This window comes from Hyperoodon ampullatus, assembly GCF_949752795.1.
Source record: "Hyperoodon ampullatus genome assembly, chromosome: 3".
Lineage (NCBI taxonomy): Eukaryota > Metazoa > Chordata > Mammalia > Artiodactyla > Ziphiidae > Hyperoodon > Hyperoodon ampullatus.
The window spans coordinates 174,747,950-174,772,669 of record NC_136916.1 but is presented as its reverse complement, the minus strand read 5'-3'; the positions used below and the strand labels follow the sequence as shown (position 1 = coordinate 174,772,669).

Sequence of the window (24,720 nt, the reverse complement as noted above, 5' to 3'; positions counted from 1 at the left end):
CTGGCAGAAGACCTCAGACTTCCCAAAAGATATATCTATATTTTTCCTTTTTCTCTTTTTGTGAATGTGTACGTGTATGCTTCTTTGTTTCTTTGTGCGATTCTGTCTGTAAACCTTTGCTTCTACCGTTGGTCCTAGGGTTCTGTCTGTCCGTTTTTTGTTTTGTTTTGTTCTTTTCGTATAGTTTTTAGCGCTGGTTATCATTGGTGGATTTGTTTTTTGGTTCGGTTGCTCTCTTCTCTCTTTCTTTTTTATTACTTTTTAATTTTTTTATTTTTAATCCTTTTTAATTTTAATAACTTTTATTTCCTTCCTCCCTCCCTCCCTTCCTTCCTTCATTTCTTTTTTTCTCCCTTTTGTTCTGAGCCATGTGGCTGATAGGGTCTTGGTGCTCCAGCCGAGTGTCAGGCCTGAGCCTCTGAGGTGGGAGAGCCAAGTTCAGGACGCTGGTCCACCAGAGACCTCCTGGCTCCACGTAATATCAAACGGCGAAAGCTCTCCCAGAGACCTCCATCTCAACGCTAAGATCCAGCTCCATTCAATGACCAGCAGGCTACAGTACTGAATGCCCCATGCCAAACAACTAGCAAAACAGGAATACAACCCCACCCATTAGCAGAGAGGCTGCCTAAAATCATAAAAAGGTCATAGACACCCCAAAACACACCACCGGACGCAGTCCTGCTCACCAGAAAGACAAGATCCAGCCTCATCCACCAGAACACAGGCACCAGTCCCCTCCACCAGGAAGCCAACACAACCAACTGAGCCAACCTTACCCACTGGGGGCAGACACCATAAACAACGGCAACTACGAACATGTAGCCTGTGAAAAGGAGACCCCAAATAGAGTATCTTAAGCAAAATGAGAATACAGAGAAACACACAGCGATGAAGGAGCATGGTAAAAACCCACCAGACCAAAAATGAAGAGGAAATAGGCAGTCTACCTGAAAAAGAATTCAGAGTAGTGATAGTAAAGATGATCCAAAATTGTGGAAATAGAATGGAGAAAATACAAGAAAGGATCTAGAAGAACTAAAGAGCAAACAAACAATGATGAACAACACAATAAATGAAATTAAAAATTCTCTAGAAGGAATCAATAGCAGAATAACTGAGGCAGAAGAACGGATAAGTGACCTGGAAGATGAAAGAGTGGAAATAACTGCCGCAGAGCAGAATAAAGAATGAAGAGAATTGAGGACAGTCTCAGAGACCTCTGGGACAACATTAAATGCACCAACACACCATTACACCACTTATAGGGGTCCCATAAGAAGAAGAGAAAAAGAAACGGACTAAGAAAATATTTCAAGAGATTATAGTTGAAAACTTCACTAATATGGGAAAGGAAATAGTCAATGAAGTCCAGGAAGCGCAGAGAGCCCCATACAGGATAAATCCAAGGAGAAACACACCAAGACACATATTAATCAAACTATCAAAAATTAAATACAAAGAAAAAATATTAAAAGCAATAAGGGAAAATCAACAAATAACATACAAGGGAATCCCCATAAGGTTAGCAGCTGATCTTTCAGCAGAAACTCTGCAAGCCAGAAGGGAGTGGCAGGACATATTTAAAGTGATGAAAGGGAAAAACCTACAACCAAGATTACTCTACCCAGCAAGGATCTCATTCAGATTCGATGGAGAAATTAAAACCTTTACAGACAAGCAAAAGCTAAGAGAATTCAGCACCACCAAATCAGCTTTACAACAAATGCAAAAGGAACTTCTCTAGGCAGGAAACACAAGAGAAGGAAAAGACGTACAATAACAAACCCAAAACAATTAAGAAAATGGTAATAGGAACATACGTATCGATAACTATGTTAAATGTAAATGGATTAAATGTTCCAACCAAAAGACATAGACTAGCTGAATGGATACAAAAACAAGACCCGTATATATGCTGCCTACAAGAGACCCACTTCAGACCTAGGGACACATACAGACTGAAAGACTGAAAGTGAGGGGATGGAAAAAGATATTCCATGCAAATGGAAATCAAAAGAAAGCTGGAGTAGCAATTCTCATATCAGACAAAATAGACTCTAAAATAAAGACTATTACAAGAGACAAAGAAGGACACTACATAATGATCAAGGGATCAAAAGAAGATATAACAATTGTAAATATTTATGCACCCAACATAGGAGCACCTCAATACATAAGGCAAATGCTAACAGCCATAAAAAGGGAAATCAACAGTAACACAATCAAAGTAGGGGACTTTAACACCCCACTTTCACCAATGGACAGATCATCCAAAATGAAAATAAATAAGGAAACACAAGCTTTAAATGATACATTAAACAAGATTGACTTAATTGATATTTACAGGACAGTCCATCCAAAAACAACAAAATACACTTTCTTCTCAAGTGCTCATGGAACATCCTCCAGGATAGATCATATCTTGGGTCACAAATCAAGCCTTGGTAAATTTAAGAAAATTGAAATCATATCAAGTATCTTTTCCAACCACAACGCTATGAGACTAGATACCACTTACAGGAAAAAAATCTGTAAAAAATACAAACACATGGAGGCTAAACAATACACTACTAAATAACCAAGAGATCACTGAAGAAATCAAAGAAGAAATCAAAAAATACCTAGAAACAAATGACAATGAAAACACGACAACCCAAAACCTATGGGATGCAGCAAAAGCAGTTCTAAGAGGGAAGTTTATAGCAATACAATCCTACCTCAAGAAACAAGAAACATCTCAAATAAACAACCTAACTTTACACCTAAAGCAATTAGAGAAAGAAGAACAAAAAAACCCCTAAAGTGAGCAGAAGGAAAGAAATCATAAAGATCAGATCAGAAATAAATGAAAAAGAAATGAAGGAAAACAATAGCAAAGATCAACAAAACTAAAAGCTGGTTCTTTGAGAAGATAAACAAAACTGATAAACCACTAGCCAGACTCATCAAGAAAAAAAGGGAGAAGACTCAAATCAACAGAATTAGAAATGAAAAAGGAGAAGTAACAACTGACACTGCAGAAATACAAGGGATCATGAGAGATGACTACAAGCAACTCTATGCCAATAAAATGGACAACCTGGAAGAAATGGACAAATTCTTAGAAAAGCACAACCTTCTGAGACTGAATCAGGAAGAAATAGAAAGTATAAACAGACCAATCACAAGCACTGAAATTGAGACTGTGATTAAAAATCATCCAACAAACAAAAGCCCAGGACCAGATGGCTTCACAGGCGAATTCTATCACACATTTACAGAAGAGCTAACATCTATCCATCTCAAACTCTTCCAAATTATAGCAGAGGGAGAACACTCCTAAACTCATTCTACAAGTCCACCATCACCCTGATACCAAAACCAGACAAAGATGTCACAAAGAAAGAAAACTACAGGCCAATATCACTGATGAACATAGATGCAAAAATCCTCAACAAAATACTAGCAAACAGAATCCAACAGCACATTAAAAGGATCATACACCACGATCAAGTGGGGTTTATCCCAGGAATGCAAGGATTCTTCAATATACGCAAGTCAATCAAGGTGATCAACCATACTAACAAATTGAAGGAGAAAAACCATATGATTATCTCAATAGATGCAGAAAAAACTACTGACAAAAATCAACACCCATTTATGATAAAAACCCTCCAGAAAGTAGGCATAGAGGGAACTTACCTCAACATAATAAAGGCCATATATGACAAACCCACAGCCAGCATTGTTCTCAATGGTGAAAAAATGAAACCATTTCCTCTAAGATCAGGAACAAGACAAGGTTGTCCACTCTCACCACTATTATTCAGCATAGTTTTGGACGTTTTAGCCATGTCCAAAGGAATCCAAATTGGAAAAGAAGAAGTAAAGCTGTCACTGTTTGTAGATGACATGATACTATACATAGAGAATCCAAAAGATGCTACCAGAAAACTACTAGAGCTAATCAATGAATGTGGTAAAGTAGCAAGATACAAAATTAATGCACAGAAATCTCCTGCATCCCTATACACTAAGGATGAAAAATATGAAGGAGAAATTAAGGAAACACTCCCATTTACCACTGCAACAAAAAGAATAAAATACCTCGGAATAAACCTACCTAAGGAGACAAAAGACCTGTATGCAGAAAACTATAAGACACTGATGAAAGAAATGAAAGATGATACAAACAGATGGAGAGATATACCATGTGCTTGGATTGGAAGAATCAACATTGTGAAAATGACTATACTACCCAAAGCAATCTACAGATTCAATGCAATCCCTATCAAAATACCAATGCCATTTTTCACAGAACTAGAACAAAAAATTTCACAATTTGTATGGAAACACAAAAGACCCCCAATAGCCAAAGCAATCTTGAGAAAGAAAAACCCAGCTGGAGGAATCAGGCTTGCTGACTTCAGACTATACTACAAAGCTACAGTAATCAAGACAGTACAGTACAGGCACAAAAACAGAAATACAGAGCGATGGAACAGGATAGAAAACCCAGAGATAAACCCACACACATATGGTCACCTTATTTTTGATAAAGGAGGCAAGAATATACAATGGAGAAAAGACAGCCTCTTCAATAAGTGGTGCTGGGAAAACTGGGCAGCTACATGTAAAAGAATGAAATTAGAACACTCCCTAATACCATATACAAAAATAAACTCAAAACGGATTAAAGACCTAAATGTAAGGCCAGACACTATAAAACTCTTAGAGGAAAACATAGGCAGAACACCCTATGACATAAATCACAGCAAGATCCTTTTTGACCCATCTCCTAGAGAACTGGAAATAAAAACAAAACTAAACAAATGGGACCTAATGAAACTTAAAAAATCTTTTGCACAGCAAAGGAAACCATAAACAAGACGAAAAGACAACCCTCAGAATGGGAGAAAATATTAGCAAATGAAGAAACCGACAAAGGATTAATCTCCATAATTTAAAAGCAGCTCATGCAGCTCAATAGCAAAGAAACAAACAACCCAATCCAAAAATGGTTGGAAGACCTAAATAGACATTTCTCCAAAGAAGATATACAGATTGCCCACAAACACATGAAAGGATGCTCAACATCACTAATCATTAGAGAAATGCAAATCAAAACTACAATGAGGTATCACCTCACACCAGTCAGAATGGCCATCATCAAAACATCTACAAACAGTAAATGCTGGAGAGGGTGTGGCGAAACGGGAACCCTCTTGCACTGTTGGTGGGAATGTAAATTGAGACAGCAACTATGGAGAACAGTATGGAGTTCCTTAAAAAACTAAAAAGAGAACTACCATACGACCCAGCGATCCCACTACTTATCATACACCCTGAGAAAACCATAATTCAAAAAGAGTCATGTACCACAATGTTCACTGCAGTTCTATTTACAATAGTCAGGACATGGAAGCAACCTAAGTGTCCATTGACAGATGAATGGATAAAGAAGATGTGGTACCTATATACAATGGAATATTACTCAGCCATAAAAAGGAACGAAACTGGGTCATTTGTAGAGACGTGGATGCATCTAGAGACTGTCATACAGAGTGAAGGAAGTCAGAGAGAGAAAAGCAAATATCGTATATTAATGCATACATGTGGAATCTAGAAAAATGGTACAGATGAACTGGTTTGCAGGGCAGAAATAGAGATACAGATGTAGAGAACAAACTTATGGACACCAAGGGGGGAAAACGGTGGGGGGTGGGGGTGGGGGAATGAATTGGGAGATTGGGATTGACATGTATACACTAATATGTATAAAACAGATAACTAATAAGAACCTGCTGTATTAAAAAAAATAAAATTAAAAGAAAAAAAAGAGTCATGTACCACAATGTTCATTGCAGTTCTATTTACAATAACCAGGACATGGAAGCAACCTAAGTGTCCATCACTGGATGAATGGATAAAGAAGATGTGGCACATATATACAATGGGATATTACTTAGCCATAAAAAGAAACGAAACTGAGTTATTTGTAGTGAGGTGGATGGACCTAGAGAGTTTGTCATACAGAGTGAAGTAAGTCAGAAAGAGAAAAACAAATACCGTATGCTAGCACATATATATGGAATCTAAAAAAAAAAGGTTCTGAAAAACCTAGGGGCAGGACAGGAATAAAGATGCAGACGTAGAGAATGGACTTGAGGACACGGGGAGGGGGAAGGGTAAGCTGGGACAAAGTGAGAGAGTGGCATGGACATGTATACACTACCAAATGTAAAACAGATAGCTAGTGGGGGCTTTGCTACATATGATTGTGAGTTATTTCGCTACTGTAAACAATGAAGAAGTGTTTCTGGTAATACTGGAAAGCTTTTCAGGATCAGGAAGTTCTCCCTTTGCGTTTCATGATGATTTAAAGATAGCATGGCCCTTTGTCTAATTTTAGGATTTGATTTTTCTTTTTTTTTTTTTTTAAGCAAGATAGCACAGGGAGATCAGCTCTGTGCTTTGTGACCACCTAGAGGGGTGGGAGGGAGACGCAAGAGGGAGGAGATACGGGGATATATGCATATGTATAGCTGATTCACTTTGTTATACAGCAGAAACTAACACACCATTGTAAAGCAATTATACTCCAATAAAGATGCTAAAAAAAAAAAAGTTCTACAGAAGAGCAGAAGAACTTTCACATGACAAGGGAGAAACAGAAACCATTAAAAGCCACATGTTTCAATTCAGGGGAGGTTTTTCCACCCTTCCATCCCCCCAATCCCCACGAAATGATGTCCAGTCAGGATGAGTCTAAATAATAATTGAGTTACCAAAAAACATTTGGTGTTCAGAGCCTTCTGGATTTTGAAATCACAGATAAGGGATAATGGGCTGATTTAGAAGCTAGTTCTCCCTCAGGCCATTGGATCTTAAGGCATCTGAGATAAATATGTGAGAGAGAAACCAAGCAAACAGGCAGAGCCCAGCCTAGGTTACAGGGCACCTGTTGGAACACTGGATACGACTTCTGGGCATGTTTCCACCCACACTTCAGCCACAATGGAAAACTGCACAAGTAAGAGGTACTGCTGCAAAGCCAGCAGTTTCCCCCACTCTTTAGGGTGATTTGAGAGAAAACAGGAATTAAAAAAAAAAAAAAAAAAAAAAGCAAGGCACTTTACCCAGGATGTGGCCCTGAAGAACAAGATCAACATTTGTCAAATATGATGTTTAAGTAGATAAGGAAATTTACAGTTTTAAGAAGATGCTATGGAACCCTGTAAATAATCTTGTAACAGCTTATGCTGCATCCAGATTTTTGAATGTCAGGCTTTTCCAAAAGCAAAGCGTTATCTATAAATCATTTTTTTCAAGGTCCAGGAAAACAACCACCACCACAACAAAATTTGCAGCATAGAAGGTGCAATTATCTATATCATATTTTCTTGTTAAATCAAGTGCTTTTTTCAAGGTCGATTACCCAATCAGTGTAGATACTAACGTATAGAAGGCAACATGGCACCGTTCAAAGGACGCTGGGTTTTGTCAGGAGACCTGTGTCTGGGGGTCTGTCACTTCCTGAACTGACTGGCCTTGGTGAAGTTACTTAACATCCATCAGTCACCTGATGGATCTCATCGTCCGTAAAATGAACGTGATAAAAGAGTATTTATCTAACTTATTTTAGAGTTTGGTTGTGAGAATTAAGTGAGAAACAGATCTGAAGGTGCTTTGAAAACTATAAAATACTAGAGTGGAGATAGCGTCTCTCAATAACTCCCTCCAATGTTGGAGCAAATTACAGTGGTTGGCCTGTGTTTAGAGGCCATGTCAACAACAACAAAAGGTAAATAAACAGAATAAAATTGTGTGTGTCTGTATATATATATATTGTTTTTTTTACCAAGTATGTACACAAATATATATAATCCATGAATGCTGAAAGCTCCTACACTGACTCCACTCTACAATAACTAAGAGGCTTTGCTACATGTGATTGTGAGCTATTTCACTACTGTAAACAATGAAGAAGTGTTTCTGGTAATACTGGAAAGCTTTTCAGGATCAGGAAGTTCTCCCTTTGCGTTTCATGATGATTTAAAGATAGCATGGTCCTTTGTCTAATTTTGTATTTGATTTCTTTTAAGCAAGTTAATTACAGCATCACCAGGTATCTTTCTGTAATGCAACTCTCTAATCCTGAATAGTATTTGATTTTGCATTCAACAAGCATTTATTAGACACACACCATAACCAAGGCCCTGTGCAGAGCAACGGAAGGAAGCAAAATAAAAAAGACAATACAGGGTCCCCACCCTGAAGTGTGGGGTGTGGAAACAAAGATCAGGAACAAGACAAGTGTGGAGTGTGCTAGCTGGTGGTGGAAACAAAGGTTGAACAGATAACCATAAGGCAGGATGGAATGAACCAAGTGCCAATTAGAGGGGTATGTACCAAAATTTGGAAATGCAGAGGAAAGACCAAGTGACCCTGAAATCAGGGAAGATTTCACCCAGGAGACAATGTGTAGGCTGGGTGCCTAGGATAAACCGAGTTTCAATATGGAAACAGGAGGGGATAAGGACTGATAAAGCATGACTACAGAACCACAGAAATTCTTGGCATACTGCAAAAGCAATGCACAGTTGACAGAGGGATGAATCCAACATTTATGGGATGCCTACATGACATCAGGAACTAGGCTAGATCAATGTAGTTGCAACCATCAAGTATTTATTAATGTGTTACAAAGGTAACACATTAATAAATATTTACATCTTGATTCAAGACACCACCACTGGACCCCTTGTGATTGCCCTCAGACCCTTCCCTGTCCTCTGTGCTGGGAGGCTAACTCTGGCAGGGGTAGGGGATTGCAACACAGCCCCTTGTTCCCTGGCTCCCCTCTCCGTTTGCCCAATGGGGCACAGAGCAGCAGATGGGCGGGAGGGAGGAGAATGGGGTCAGGGTGCTTTTTCTTCATATTGGCAGAATCATGATTTGGACCCAGACCTATCTGTCTCCAAAGCCCATGCTTTGAACCTCGGGAATGTAATCTGGTGATAGATTATAGAAGGTCTTGAAGGAAATGCACACAATCTTTTGTGCTAATTCTCAAGAGTTAATGACTCATTCTGGACGTGTATAGCCTACGCCTGCTCATCTTTTTAAACAGTCCTGTGAGTGTGATGCTCCAATCAGACACTCATGTCAGTAGATCGTGCCAAATGTGCAACAGCAATCTTTTAAAAAAAAAAAGAACAAAAAAGAGATATTCCAAGACTCCAGTCCAGATCCTTCCTAGAGCACAGGCCTCACATCTGTTGTTTCCTTTCTTAGATTCTTAGCTAGTTGAGAGAGAATGTACGCTATTGGTGATCAGAAGGCATATGTCCTGGAATTTCTTTAGCAAACATATGCCCCTCATCATCTTTCTAAACTGCCCTAAAATTTCCCCCCCACCCCCCCATTCCTAAGAGAGCTTAGACACTTGTTACCATTCTCTGCTTGTCAAAGTGGCCTCTGTTGCTGTTTGATGGTGTACAGGGCAGTTTGGAGTCTGAGCCCTGTTTCCAGGACTCTGCACCACCCTTCTTGAGTCCGGCTTTGCCCTGATGTTAGCTCTGGGGGAAGAGCACACTTTTTACTGCAGGGATTCCAGAGATAAGATGCTTAGACTTTACACAGGCTGAGCAGAGCTGCTGGTAACGCACGTGGGTGTGATCTGGTGACACCCCAGCAGGGACTCTGACAGCCTCGAACTTTGAGGTAATTACCCCCCTCCCCTGGCACCCAGCTTTGAACCCTTAGTCAGACATTGTTCGGTTTGGGATCCTGTAAATCATGAAACTACAGTTTCACAAAAGGTTGTGCAAGGGAAATAAGCCAGTTACAAAAGGACAAATACTGTAGGATTCTACTTATATGAGGTCCCTAGAGTAATCAAATTCTTAGAGACAGAAAGTGAATGGAGGGTGCCAGGGCCAGAGGAGGGAAGAATGGGATTTATTGTTTAATGGGGACAAAGTTTCAGTTTTGCAAAACGAGAAGAGTTCTGTGGACGGATGCTCGTGATGGTTGCACAACCATGTGAATGTACTTCATGCTGGTGAACTGTACACTTGAAAATGGTTAACAGGGTCAATTTCATGTTGTGTATTTTACCACAATTAAAAACTAAAAAAGCGTTCTAAGAAGAGGAAGAGAGTAATAAATGGGATGAGGCTGCTGGAGAAAAATGGAAAGAACCAGAACTACCGACAGAAAGACTGAACAGTTTCCTTAATGCTTGGTCACCGCAGGGGAGGGGGCTATGTAGAGAGCGTGTTAAAACTTTCAAAGTGGGCAATTACCAGACCAAATGACCGCTTCATATTTCCACTCTGAAATGACTCACTCTTTGGTTCAGCACACAGGGGCTGAGGGTCCACGATGTGCTCCTCTGGGAACTGTTGGTCTGGAGGGAAATCAAGGTTTGCGGCGCACCGAGACACAGCACTGGGCTCGGGGCACCAAGAGAACCTCGCCTAAATTCAGTATGCACCAGGGAGGCCTCCAGGGCATGGAGCCAGGCTCTAAAGGTAAAGGAGGATTGGGGAAGGGTCCCTGCAGGGAGGGCAGGGGCACAGCATGTGAGGACGCACGTCAACCAGCCCTGCGCCTCCAGACACTACCCGGAGCCCAGGGGGCAGCCTCCAAGGCACCTGGGAGGAGACGCCGCCCTGCGTCAGGGAAGCAGGCGGGAGGCTGTTCACGGACTCAGCCCTGCATCCTCAGAGCCATGGGTAGCTTCCACGGGACTTTGGGTAACTCAGAGATAAACGAGACTCCTGCTTTAGAAAGTGCGTTAGTGGTGTGACTTGAAGGGAAACGTGGGTGAAGACGAGGAACTAGTTCGGAGACCCTCTCAGCACTCCAGTGGAAGGAACTCAGATCTGGACTAGTAATCAGTGTGTGGCCTCTCCCAGAAGCAAGGGGCCAATGAAAAACACCTCCCACACCTCTTCGTGTCTGGGACCGGTCCCATCTTTTGATCCGTTGCTCATTCATCAAACACAACTGAGCACTTCGTAGCCTGTGGACCGTGGAGCCAGATGCTTGGGTTCAAATCCCAGCTCTGAAAAGGACCAGCCAGTACCCCCTCTGGTGGAAATCACCACCGCCTCTCCCTGGGTTCACACAACAGCCTCCCTCCTCCACCCTCCCCTGCTCTTCCGGCCGCCCCTCCATGCTCCAGGCACAGCCGTCCTCCAAAAATCCCTGCATATCTGACCACGTCACTCTCTTGCCTCAAAATTCTCCAGCACATTCTCTCTGCTCCTTGGAAATAAGACCAAACAAGTTACCTAAACTTTTAGGGCTCCGTTTCCTCACCAGTCACAACGCAGATGATCACAGCAGCCACCTCGAAGGCGTGGAATGAGGGTTAAACAGGGGACACCTGTAAGTGCTCAGACTCTGTGACACCTGAGGCTGCCTGGTGGGACCTCCAGCACTGCCTGAGTCTCCCGCTCCTCCCCGCCACGGCGCACGCGCGCGCACGCACGCGCGCGCACGCACGCGCACGGCAGTGGGCAGAGAAAGATGAATGGGACGTGGCCCTCACTTTGAAGAAGCACAAGCTCTGGCTGGGAAATAACAACTCTGTAGTGTCAGAGCTATAATTAAGTACAAGATGCAGTCTGAACACATATTTTTATATAATTAAATCATATCAACTCAATACGAGGCCGTTTTCTAGGAAGGCAAAGAAACGACACACAGAGCAGATTTTAGTCTTTGAGAGCAGCGGAGTGTGGGCAAGGCTGCGTAATTACTATCTAAAGGACTAATTTGGTGAAGCCACGCTCACAGATCATTAGCTTTATTATATTGCCCATACATTCCCAGGGGAGCAGTCTCCATGTTTTACACACGGGATAGGTAAGCATTACAAGAAACTTGATATTACACGAAGTATCATCGCTAAGTTCCATTCCTAAGGATTTTCAACTGTTGCTGACACTGTAATTGGGCTAATATGTACAGAGATGCTACAGCAAAAGACAGTCCTAACTATACCCAACTGCTTCTCGTCTGGAGCATATTTTTCTAGAAATGGTAAAATTCGTGTTACACAAAATAACTTTGGGGGGTTAATTTAACAGTCCAAATTTTTTTTTACTGCTAAAAATGCCGGTTTTGCCAAGAACTACTTCCTTGTGTCAGTTCCTTTGGCTGAATATAATTTGTGTTAAGTCTGTTAAACCACCCCAGGCTTCTTGCAAATGTTTCTACTTATTGATTCAAGTGGACCCGTGTCCAGCTGGGGCTTTCTGTACTGTTTGTGCAGGGGAGTCTGACTCCATCTGGCCAGTCTCTGCACTGTCCCACATCCGTATGTTTCTGGGTTTTACCCGTAATGTTTCCTTGCCTGCAATGCCTAAGTCTACTAGTTCTTTGGTGAGGAAGAGTTAAATGTCACACGTGTGTGCGTGTGTATCTACATTCCTGTGACATGGGCACCAATATGTATGCATGTGTACTTATATACATATGTGATATATAATATAAAATATGTATACACATTATTTCAAGCATACAGAAAAGTGGCACGAGTGCTTTCCCTGTTTAACCTCAATTTAGTGCACATGTTACATGGGAAGCGTTTCGACTGGTGTGTGTGTATTTCACACACACACAGTATCCATCAGGAAACCCACCAGGCGCAGGCTCAGCTTAGGAGCCAAAAAGCACAAACGTGACCACCGGGAGCCTCTGCCTGGAAAGTGGTGCCAGTCTAACGGGAGATCTGAAAATAAACCGCCATGACAGGCCTCTGGGATCATCATGATGACAGGGGTTTATGTGGCCACCCAGAAAGGACACCTCACAACACTTGGGAGCCGGGGTGGTGGCAGGAGAAGGAGCTCGGAGTCGGCTGAGACAGGCAGCTGCCCCCCTGGGGGCTTTGGGCGCCAAAGGGGAAGGAGGGGGCCCTGAAGGCTCTGCAACAGGAGGTGGTTTTCCAGATCAGATCTGTCTTCCAGGAGGAGCATTCCCAGCAGCTAATTTCACCTTAGGTGAGCTCATCTTCAACGTGGATTCTGTTACCGTCTGTATACTGATGGCTCTCAAACTTTTTATCTCCAGTCCGGACGTCTCCCAGGCTCCGGTCCCCACATCCTACAGCCTACTGAGCCCGTCGGCTTCTATGTCGCACAAGCCCCAACTGAACCACCGTCCACATGCCGGTCCTTCTAGGTCCTTCTACCTGGGTCCATGGCACTCACTTGGGTGGATGAGTCAGGAGCCCGGGCGGCATCCTTGACTCCTCCTCCCCCCGCTTGTAATGACTTAAGTCCAGGTGAGGTCAGCCCCTAAGTACCCCCTCTGGTGGAAATCACCATCGCCTCTCCCTGGGTTCACACAACAGCCTCCCTCCTCCACCCTCCCCTGCTCTTCCGGCCGCCCCTCCATGCTCCAGGGACAGCCGTCCTCCAAAAATCCCTGCATATCCGACCACGTCACTCTCGTGCCTCAAAATTCTCCAGCACATTCTCTCTGCTCCTTGGAAATAAGACCAAACTCCTCAACGTGGCCGAAAGGCCCCACAGGACACACCAAGCCTCATTTCAAGCTCCGCTCCTTTTTCTTTCACCACAGGAGACTTTCTTTCAGTTTCCAAAAGGTCCTTCCCCCTCCACCCCTCCGGGCTTCCCACCCAGTCTGGAATGCTCTTGCCCGCCCTCTCCCCAAGCCCTCTCCCCAACCCCGTCAGTGAGTGGCTTCCCCTCATCCCACAAAGAGCTCGCGCAGGCCTTCCTCAGCCCGAAGCCTGGCCACACTCCTTACGCTTCTCCTGAGCACCATCTATTCCCGGGGTCATTAAACAACTTGTGAGCGTGACGATGAGCGGCCAGTTCCCCAAAAGCAACTCCGGCTTCCTGAAAGCAAGGACCACGTGGACCTGGCGTGTTGCTGGAACCCTCAGATCCATGTCATGATGAGCACGGTGGATACTCAACCACTTGTTCAATAAGAAAAGGAGCTGAGACTGGAGGCAGAAAGGCTAGTGTGGGGCTGCAGTCCTTACAACAAACCCCAGATGAGAACTGACCAAGGTCTGCGCTAAAGCGCAGGGAGAGATGATGAGATACTGGGGGAGCAGAACCTCCCAGGCCCATGGAGATGGGAGGCCGGGAGAAAGAGTGTAGGACAATGACTAGGGAAATCTAATGTTTCTAGGGAAAACCATGTTTTAAACATTTTTCATTGTCCTGTGCACATTGTAGGGATTCACTCGAAATTGGCTCCATTTGCCAAGTGAACTTAAAGGCCTCTCTCTCCATGAATGCCTGCCTAACCGTCTCTACCGTCATTATCTTTCATGTGAGCTGCCCATTGTCCTCGAAAGGTTTTTTGTGGGAATAATTTGCAGTCCAGGACAATAATGCCTTCCCCTCCAGAGGGCACAGCATGAAGGACACAGCCAGTCCTGGACCACACCGCAGTGATGCACAACGAGCTGGCCCCCACCCCTCGGAGGGCTGGCACCTCCCGTTCTCTCCCCCTCTGCAGGTAGCCAAGGTCTCCTGTGGAACTCCCCACCGTGGGCAGCCTCTGGGCTTGGCGTCCTTGCCCTCTTGCATCATCCAAGGGTAACGGTCAAATGTGCCCCTTCACAGAGGGGGTAGTTTATTAAAGTCAGAGAGTTTAAATCTTCTCCAGAAAACTGGCAGAAAAAAATGTGCTATTGCATTTTAAGACACGACTAAGTACTCTGTAAAAATGTGGTTTTCCACACAAATAGTATTTTCCAGTAAAGATACAGCTTGAGAGGAAACACAATTGGAAGTATGTCTACCTAACTCTTAATGGAAAAATAAATACTTTAAAGAAAGATAAACTTCTAAAGAGCTATTTCTTTAAAGTAAGCCAAGGAGGATGTGTGCTGGCTCCTGCAGGCACATAACGACAGACCCAGTCCTACATGATATTAAAACAAACATGCTGCTTTCAGCAGAATATTAAATGTACGTGTCCAATATCTAGCAAGAAAAACATGAAGCTCTGGGGGGAGGGTATATTGATAATAATTATATAGCATTTAAGGTTTACGGCACACTTTTTTATTATCCATGTTTCTGGTGGCATTTAAAACACTTTACAAATCCTAGAAATCCTCTATTAATAAGCTAGGATTTTTAAGATGAATAACCACAGTTTTCCTGAAAGAATTTTTGTAAGTAGTACAAATTACCATTGATTTTAAGTCCTTGGAGAAGCTGCTTTGCTAATAAAAGCGATTGCTTTAATGTTCAATTTTCAATGCTATCCATGATTAAGTTTTTACGCTTCTAGTTTTATTAGCTCGAACAGACTGTAACAGTAGAAACAAAGATGTTATTTTTCTTTTATCCATCCTCTACTCAACTAAAATGTTTATTTTTTTAAAAGACTATATGAAAAGGCTTACACCATCTCAAAAATTAATAACCAACTAATGGTTACTTTTAACCATAGTTTTGTGAATTCTCCACCAAAATGCTTGGGTCTGTTCATAATGTCATAAATGCTCGTGGTTTGGCTATAAAATAAATTCCTTGCCGGAATACCAAGTGTATCAATTAGAAGTTCTTGCTTAGCACGGGTGCTTGCTATGCACTCTCCCATGAAAGCATTTTCTACAGATTTTGCTATCAGAGAAAGCCTAGATCAGTCCTCTGCCACCACATAAGAATACGGAAGAGGTCTGAAAATACTTCATGTTGTTGAGTTCAGAGTGATTTCCTCACACAAGGTCCTTGATGCCGTTTCAAACCCAACTATTTGCCAACTTGAAAATCCTATCCTAATCATAGTAAAGAGAAAGTGGTCAGAATTACAGATGCCAAACTATTTCTAAGATTTTAAATAAAGTATTCTTAACTCCCCCAATATAAATGTTTAGAAATGAAAACAAGTTTTCATTTCACGACTAAAAAAAAATAAATGGCAGTAGCTCAAAAGATTATTATACTGACTTGAGAATGTCATTGGGAGCAGCAGGTTGTGAGTGTGGACTTGACCAGCCATGGTTATTAACAGGTAGCACCTACACGGGAAGAAGCCCAGCTGCGCCAGGAAGTGGTAGATACTCCATGCATAGGATCTAGAAGGAAGCTGATAATGTCTCTCACAACACCTTTCCAGGCAAGATGGAAAAAAAGCTATCAGCCAGAATCGTAACCTTTAAGGCAATGACTAACTTCCATGTTATTATAACACTGAAATATTTTACATAAGTGTTGGGATTATTTACAGCATTACGATACAGATTACAATCATCTTGGGCTGGAGGAAATTCCTCCTCAAAAAGAAAATGTAAAAGTAAGCAAAAAAAAGGGCTTAGCCTCAACATAATAAAGGCCATATATGACAAACCCACAGCCAACATCGTTCTCAATGGTGAAAAAGTGAAACCATTTCCACTAAGATCAGGAACAAGACAAGGTTGTCCCCTTTCACCACTATTATTCAACATAGTTTTGGAAGTTTTAGCCACAGCAATCAGAGAAGAAAAAGAAATAAAAGGAATCCAAATTGGAAAAGAAGAAATAAAGCTGTCACTGTTTGCAGATGACATGATACTACACATAGAGAATCCTAAAGATGCTACCAGAAAACTACTAGAGCTAATCAATGAATGTGGTAAAGTAGCAGGATACAAAATTAATACACAGAAATCGCCTGCATTGCTATACACTAATGATGAAAAATCTGAAGGAGATATTAAGGAAACACTCCCATTTACCACTGCAACAAAAAGAATAAAATACCTAGCCAAACATAAACACCTAGGAATAAACCTACCTAAGGAGACAAGAGACCTGTATGCGAAAACTATAAAACACTGATGAAAGAAATTAAAGGTGATACAAACAGATGGAGAGATATGCCATGTGCTTGGACTGGCAGAATCAACATTGCAAAAATGACTATACTACCCAAAGCAATCTACAGATTCAATGCAATCCCTATCAAACTACCAATGGCATTTTTCACAGACCTAGAACAAAAAATTTCACAATTTGTATGGAAACACAAAAGACCCCCAATAACCAAAGCAATCTTGAGAAAGAAAAACCAAGCTGGAGGAATCAGGCTCGCTGACTTCAAACTATACTACAAAGCTACAGTAATCAAGACAGTATGGTACTGGCACAAAAACAGAAATACAGATCGATGGAACAGGATAGAAAACCCAGAGATAAACCCACGCACATATGGTCACCTTATTTTTGATAATGGAGGCAAGAATATACAGTGGAGAAAAGACAGCCTCTTCAATAAGTGGTGCTGGGAAAACTGGACAGCTACACGTAAAAGAATGAAATTAGAACACTCCCTAACACCATACACAAAAATAAACTCAAAACGGATTAAGGACCTAAATGTAAGGCCAGACACTATAAAACTCTTAGAGGAAAACATAGGCAGAACACCCAATGACATAAATCACAGATCCTTTTTGACCCACCTCCTAGAGAACTGGAAATAAAAACAAAACTAAACAAATGGGACCTAATGAAACTTAAAAAATCTTTTGCACAGCAAAGGAAACCATAAACAAGACGAAAAGACAACCCTCAGAATGGGAGAAAATATTAGCAAATGAAGAAACCGACAAAGGATTAATCTCCAAAATTTACAAGCAGCTCATGCACCTCAATAGCAAAGAAACAAACAACCCAATCCAAAAATGGGTGGAAGACCTAAATAGACATTTCTCCAAAGAAGATATACAGGGCTTCCCTGGTGGCGCAGTGGTTGAGAGTCCGCCTGCCGATGCAGGGGATACGGGTTCGTGCCCCGGTCTGGGAAGATCCCACATGCCGCGGAGAGGCTGGGCCCGTGAGCCATGGCCGCTGGGCCTGTGCGTCCGGAGCCTGTGCTCCGCAATGGGGGAGGCCACAACAGTGAGAGGCCCGCGTACAGCAAAAAAAAAAAAAGAAGATATACAGATTGCCCACAAACACATGAAAGGATGCTCAACGTCACTAATCATTGGAGAAATGCAAATCAAAACTACAATGAGGTATCACCTCACACCAGTCAGAATGGCCATCATCAAAAAATCTACAAACAGTAAATGCTGGAGAGGGTGTGGCGAAACGGGAACCCTCTTGCACTGTTGGTGGGAATGTAAATTGATACAGCAACTGTTGTATGGAGGTTCCTTAAAAAACTAAAAAGAGAATTACCATATGACCCAGCAATCCCACTACTTGTCATATACCCTGAGAAAACCATAATTCAAAAAGAGTCATGGGACTTCCCTGGTGGTGCAGTGGTTAAGAATCCACCTGCCAATGCAGGGGACCCAGGTTCGATCCCTGGTCTGGGAAGATCCTACAGGCCGCGTAGCAACTAAGCCCGTGCACCACAACTACTGAGCCCACGTGCCACAACTACTGAAGCCCACGCTCCTAGAGCCCGTGCTCCACAACAAGAGAAGCCACCGCAATGAGAAGCCCGCGCACTGCAATGAAGACCCAACGCAGCCTAACATTAATTAATTAATTAATTTTTAGAAAGTCATGTACCACAATGTTCATTGCAGCTCTATTTACAATAGCCATGATGTGGAAGCAACCTAAGTGTCCATCGACAGATGCATGCATAAAGAAGATGTGGCACATATACACAGTGGAATATTACTCAGCCATAAAAAGAAACGAAATTGAGTTATTTGTAGTGAAGTGGATGGGCCTAGAGTCTGTCATACAGAGTGAAGTTAAGTCAGAAAGAGAAAAACAAACACCGTATGCTAGCACATATATATGGAATCTAAAAAAAAAAAAAAAAAATAAGGTTCTGAAGAACCTAGGGGCAGGACAGGAATAAAGATGCAGACGTAGAAAATGGACTTGAGGACACAGGGAGGTAAGCTGGGATGAAGTGAGAGAGTGGCATGGACATATATACACTAACAAATGTAAAACAGATAGCTAGTGGGAAGCAGCCACATAGCACAAGGAGATCAGCTCGGTGCTTTGCGACCATACAGAGGGGTGGGATAGGGAGGGTGGGAGGGAGACGCAAGAGGGAGGAGATATGGGGATATATGTATATGTATAGCTGATTCACTGTTATACAGCAGAAACTAACATACCATTGTAAAGCAACTATACTCCAATAAAGATGTTCAAAAAAAAAAGGGCTTAGCCACAGTACATGTAAAACAGACAAGAATTTTAGATGAAAACCAGTAAGAGGTAACAATGTGAAGTGACAAGCAAAAGCGTTAATAAGATCTTGGGCTGCATTATTAGAAGTATAGACTGTAGAACATGGGAGGTGAAGTGTCCGGCTGTACTCTGCTCTATGTAACAACCATGCTTGGAATACAACATCCAGTTGTGTCAAACTTAAAAAGGCGTATAGAATAAAGAAAACAAACATAGACCAGGAAAACCAGGATGATTAAGGGTCTAAAACTGTGTCTTGTGAGGAATTTTTTTCTTTTTTAATGGTAATGTTTAGCTGGAAGAAGACTTGAGAAAGAGCAATCATGACTGTCTTCAAACATGGGACAACCTAGCACATGGAAAACAGATTAAACCTATTTTCTCTGGACCCAAGGGACACAACTGGGGCCAAACTTTGACTGCATTTAGGAACTGACAGTCTGAATTATACAAAGGAGGAATGGATTGCATGGAGGGACAGTGAGTTTCCAGTCCCTTGGAACTGCTCGAACGTGAGCTGAATAACCTTTGGAGCATCCCCCGATGGAACAGAGATTTCAAGCCCTGGAGGGATGGGTGGGTTGAATCAGTGGAGGGCAAGGCAGGCGAGGAGGACCAGAGAGCGCTGCCCTCTCCCCACTTCAGCTGGAGCTGCTCCCTGTTTATCTGCTTAACATTTGGATTCCTGGGTGAGCTGTACTTTGAAGAAACATTCAAAGGCTTAAGAAAGTAAACCATGAGATGAGATCACCTTTTTGGTCCCCTCAGACGCTGAGATTCTTATAACCTATGGCAACTAAGCAAGAGTGTGCATTGACTTGTTTTGATGATCTGTGACTGATGAGAGAATCAAAAGTGACTCATGGAAATGAAACAGCAACACTATGTTCTTCCCACCCACTTCCTTCCCTCTTTCATCCAGCTCCTTGACTCCCTATTCTTATATCAGCAAGGTATAAAATAAAAAGAGCTTGACATTTAGATTTCAAAAAATTCAGATTGGTTCCTCAAAAATGTTAAACCCAGAGTTACCATATGCCCCAGCAATTCCACTCCTAGGTATTGACCAATGAGGAATGAAAACACATGTTCACACAAAAACTTGGACATGAATGTTCCAAGTAGTATTATTCATGATCGTCAAAAAGTAGGAACAACCTAAATGCCTATCAACTGGTGAATGGATAAATAAAATGTGATCTATCCATACAGTGGAATGTTACTTGTCCATATAAAGGAATAAAGTACTGACACATGCTACAACATGGATGAACCCTGAAACATTATGCTAAGTGAAAGAAACCAGACACATAAGGCCAAATAGTATATGATTCCATTTATATTAAACATGCAGAATCTATAGAAACAGAAAGTAGGTTAGTAGTTACCAGGGGCTAGGGCAACAGGGAATACGACCTTGTGGGTCTTGGGATTTCTTTGGGGAGGTGACGAAAATGTTCTAAAATTAGATAATGTTGATGCTTGCTCAATTCTGTGAATATACTAAAAGCCACTTAATTGTACACTTTAAAAGGGTGAATTTTTATAGAATGTGCATTATATGTCTCTATAGCTGTTATTAAAACAAAGAAATCATACTGGTATCCAAGCTTTACTAGTTGTGTGGCCTTATAAAGTCAGAAAAATCTCTTTGAGCGTCAGTTTCTTCCTACGTAAAGGAGGATGGGAATTCTACCTATGTCAAGGGAAGGCTCTGAAGAAAAAAATGCAATAAAGGATGGTCAGTATTTCCCAAACGACAAACTGTCTTATAAATGCCAGCTTTAGTCCACTTTCCAACTACTGTAGTTTTTCTTAGGGCAATAAAAGAAGTTTGTGATTTCTAGCTCACTTTACAGAGTTCTAAACAGTTCGAAGAAAAAACATGGCACACATTTTCTACTTAAATGAGAAGGCCAGTATCTAAAAGATGAGAATGGATAGTCTTTTCAGGAGGCTAGATACTGCCTACATTCACATTTAATATCCATTACAAATTAAGTAGGAGAGATAGTAAGGAAAAAAAAGTATAAGGATAAAAGAGATTTCACTCATTACAACAACGTTTTTTCTTCCTTCCTTCTCATTTTTATTACTAACTTCTATCTTTATCTCACCAGGAGTACGTTAACTGTGACAGTCATACAAATAAGTATGGGTTGTATTTTCTGAAGCTAATACACAACTATGACTTTTTAGTTCCTGTCACTATCAAAAGCATGGAGTGTACCCAACATATGAAAATTTATGAGTTCATCTATTACACTGCTGTAGTCCTGCCACTGTCATGTAAATCTCTAATTTAAAAAAAAATTTTTTTTTCAATGTAGCTAATAAAACATCCAAATGTTTAATTTAGTTCTTGGTGAAATGGTGTTTCTGTGATCCACTGCTTTAATTGAATCATCATAGTCATTAACTGGATTGTATTCATTTATATTTTCACTTAATGGAAGCCTCTTAAAAATGAATAATTTCACATCAAAACATCTGCTGCCTAAGACATCACCAGTTAACATTCATTTCTGCCTGATAGGCTACTCTTGCTTTAAACTTTATTCATAAGGTAACCAAAAAATAAACACAGAGCTGAGCTTTTTAAGAAAAGCAATTCAACAGTTGTGATTTGATTGTATTTTGAACTGATCTTATTGCTTGATTCTAGCTATTTTAAAGTCATTTTTTTCAAGGGTGGTTGGGGGAAGGATGGATTAGGACTTCGGGATTAGCAGATGCAAACTATTACATATAGAAGGGATAAATAACAAGGTCCTACTGTATAGCCCACGGAACTATATTCAGTATCCTGAGATAACCCATAATGGAAAAGAATATGAAAAAGAATGTATATACTGTATAACTGAGTCACTTTGCCCTACAGCAGAATTTAACACAACATTGTATTGATAAATCAACTATGCTTCAATAAATAAATAATAAAGTCATTTTTCTTTAAACTATTAGCCATACAATATAAGAGCTGGTTTTTACTTTCTTCTCGACACCGTTACCAGTAAAATTCCTTACCGATATCGCTAACCTAGCAATTAACAAGAAAAGGCAGAAGACCAAAACATTCATGAATAGATGTGTAGGTCAATTTGATGACTGAGTGGCTGTTTAGAAACAATATGACCAGCCCCAAACAACTGCTCCAATATGTGCAGAGTAAAACCGTTCCCGTGACTCTAAACTATGTATTGTATAAAGGATTCCAGTGGCCAGCAGAGCACCAAATACATTCTGTCTGCCTTCAACTCTGAAATGTTGTTAAATGTGGAGAGAGAGCCAAAACTTTCTTCCTTTCCACTGAAGAGGGCATTACAAGTTAATGAAGGCTCACGTGTGATTAATAGGACAATTATAAGCTGCCAAAACTATCAGAATATATACTCTTCCATGAAAAAGATGATAAATGTCACCAGAGATTAAAATATCATGACAGAGGATGAATCAACCCAGTGACCTTTACTGCCAAGGCTAATACCTCCAATTTGCAAACAGGTGTTGAATAACTAGAAAAATTCCCCTAAATCACAATTACAATTGCAAAATAAATTGCTCGAGTTGTCAAAGCATCTAGAACTCCAAATTATTCCGACTGCACCATAAGCAAATTCCATAAAACACACATTTTTTTTTTCTTTAACAAACTTTTGGGATCCTCTAATAAAGCAGTAAATCCGACACATAAAAAACTGTATGGTTAACTTTTGTGCATGAATTATCACACATCATGTTCTGATAAACTATGCAGTCTGCTGTGAAAATATTTTTCAACCCTGCTAGTGAGATTAAAATCTTTCAAGCATGTAGGATTTTATATTTTTTTAAAGATGCCATATTGGTAGCTATTAATATTTCCATCCTGTAAAAATAAATAAATAAATAAATAAATCTATCACCCCGTAAACAAAACAGTCGAAACACTTTTAAGCCAGGTTCACTTTGCCTGTCCATTTAAAAAGCTCTAGATTGCAGGGAACTGTGATGATTTCATCAAAGTAGAACTGAATGGATCCTGAGGGTCCACCCGCGACAAACACTGCGCACATCCTCGAAGGAGTGTTTCGTTATTAAGTGATTTGTTTTCCGAGTTCTTCATCCAGACATTTCCAAACAGATGTGAGTTTGGAAGCAGAAAGCAACACGTCCCCGGAGCCCCGGGGCGGCCGGGCCTCCCCCCGCGCTGCCCGGCCGGTGCGCTCGCGCGGGTCTCCCCGGGATCGGCCGCCCCGCGCGCACTGGCCGAAGCCGGGACGGGAGCCGGGCGGGGCGGGGCGGGGGCGCAGCGAGGCGCGGCCCGGGGCCCGCGGCCCAGCACAATGCGCCCGCGGCGGCGGGAACCGCGCGCCCCTCCGCAGCAACTTTGCACGGCCTCCCCGGCCGCCCGGCCTCGCCCCTCGGCCCGCTCCCGGCCGCGGCCCCCGCCCAGCCGGCCGCCGCCCCTCACCGTTGCAGAACTGGAGCAGCGAGGATGTGTCGTACAGGCTGCTGTAGCTCGAGAAGCCGTCCTCCATGCTGAGGCCGCCGGGCAGCGCCCGCTTCCACGGCCCGGCCGCGCCGCCGCCGCTCACCCCCACACTGAGCCGCGCCGAGCCGCGGCCGGCGCTGGCGCTGGGGCCGGCCCTGCTGTGGCGGCGGCCGCTGCCGGTTACCATGGCAACCCCGGGCCCGCCGCCGCCGCTGCCGCCGCGCGAGCCCGGCGCCCGCTCTGCCCGCCAGGGGGCGGCCTCCGCGGGGGACGTGGCCGGGCGGGGGCGGGGACGTGGCCGAGCGGGGGCGGGGACGGGGCGGGGACGCGGGCGGGCGGGGCTGCCGGGGCTGCCGGGTCCCGGGAGCCCAGGGCGGCGCGCGGCCGGGGCCAGGATGCTGCGGGAGCGCCGCGGCCAGGCCCCGCCTCCCCGCGCGGTCGCTGGCGCCCCCCAGGAGGGCGGGACGCGGGGGGCGCGGGGACAAAGGAGAGGCGGAGACGTGGGAGCCGGCGCGCGGGGAGCGGGGCCCGGGCAACCCCTCCTGCGGACGCCGGAGAGCACGCTCCCCGGGGGCGCTATCTCCGCGCGCGCGGGCGGCTCCGGGACCAAACATGGACAACTCGCGAGCTCATTTCGGCTGTCTTTCCACGTCGCAGCAACTCCGATTTTGGCCTCGTCCTGCGAGGCGCGCCCCTCTTTCCCCACGTCTTCCGCCGCAGCACGGCCCTGCCTCGTGTGAGAATTAGCACAGGGCTTGTGACTCCGCTCTTGGGCCGATAAAAGATGCGGTTCCCACTTCAAAAAGAGGCCCTGGTAATGTCAGGCTGGAAAGGCTGCGGCCTTTAAAGGAGCTAAAACATCTGCTCTGTTCTCTCCCACTCTGATCAGCCCCTGGGGTGCAGATTTGTCACATTACACACTTGTTAGCTTGTTACAGGACCCACGGAAATCTGTATTTACTCTATCTCAGAGAGACGAAGAGTTGGGACAAAATATCATAGTAGGAGATAAACGCACACATCCACGGGTTTGTAACTTTTCCATTCCCTGAGTACACATGCCAGGTTAATGGTTTGAGTTTCAGTGCCCATGGC

The 24,720-nt window shown here is 43.0% G+C and overlaps 1 protein-coding gene across 1 annotated transcript in view; it reads right to left on the bottom strand.

The window, feature by feature from the left end:
* The window catches only part of EML1 (EMAP like 1), a gene marked incomplete at its 5' end in the record, with an annotated part of 141,004 nt that extends 117,333 nt beyond the window's left edge, over positions 1 to 23,671 (bottom strand). The window contains one exon of the mRNA XM_079700288.1: positions 23,605 to 23,671. Within this exon, the coding sequence (XP_079556414.1) occupies positions 23,605 to 23,671 (67 nt within the window). The remainder of the gene's footprint in view (positions 1 to 23,604) is intronic.
* Between the last annotated feature and the right edge of the window lie 1,049 nt (positions 23,672 to 24,720).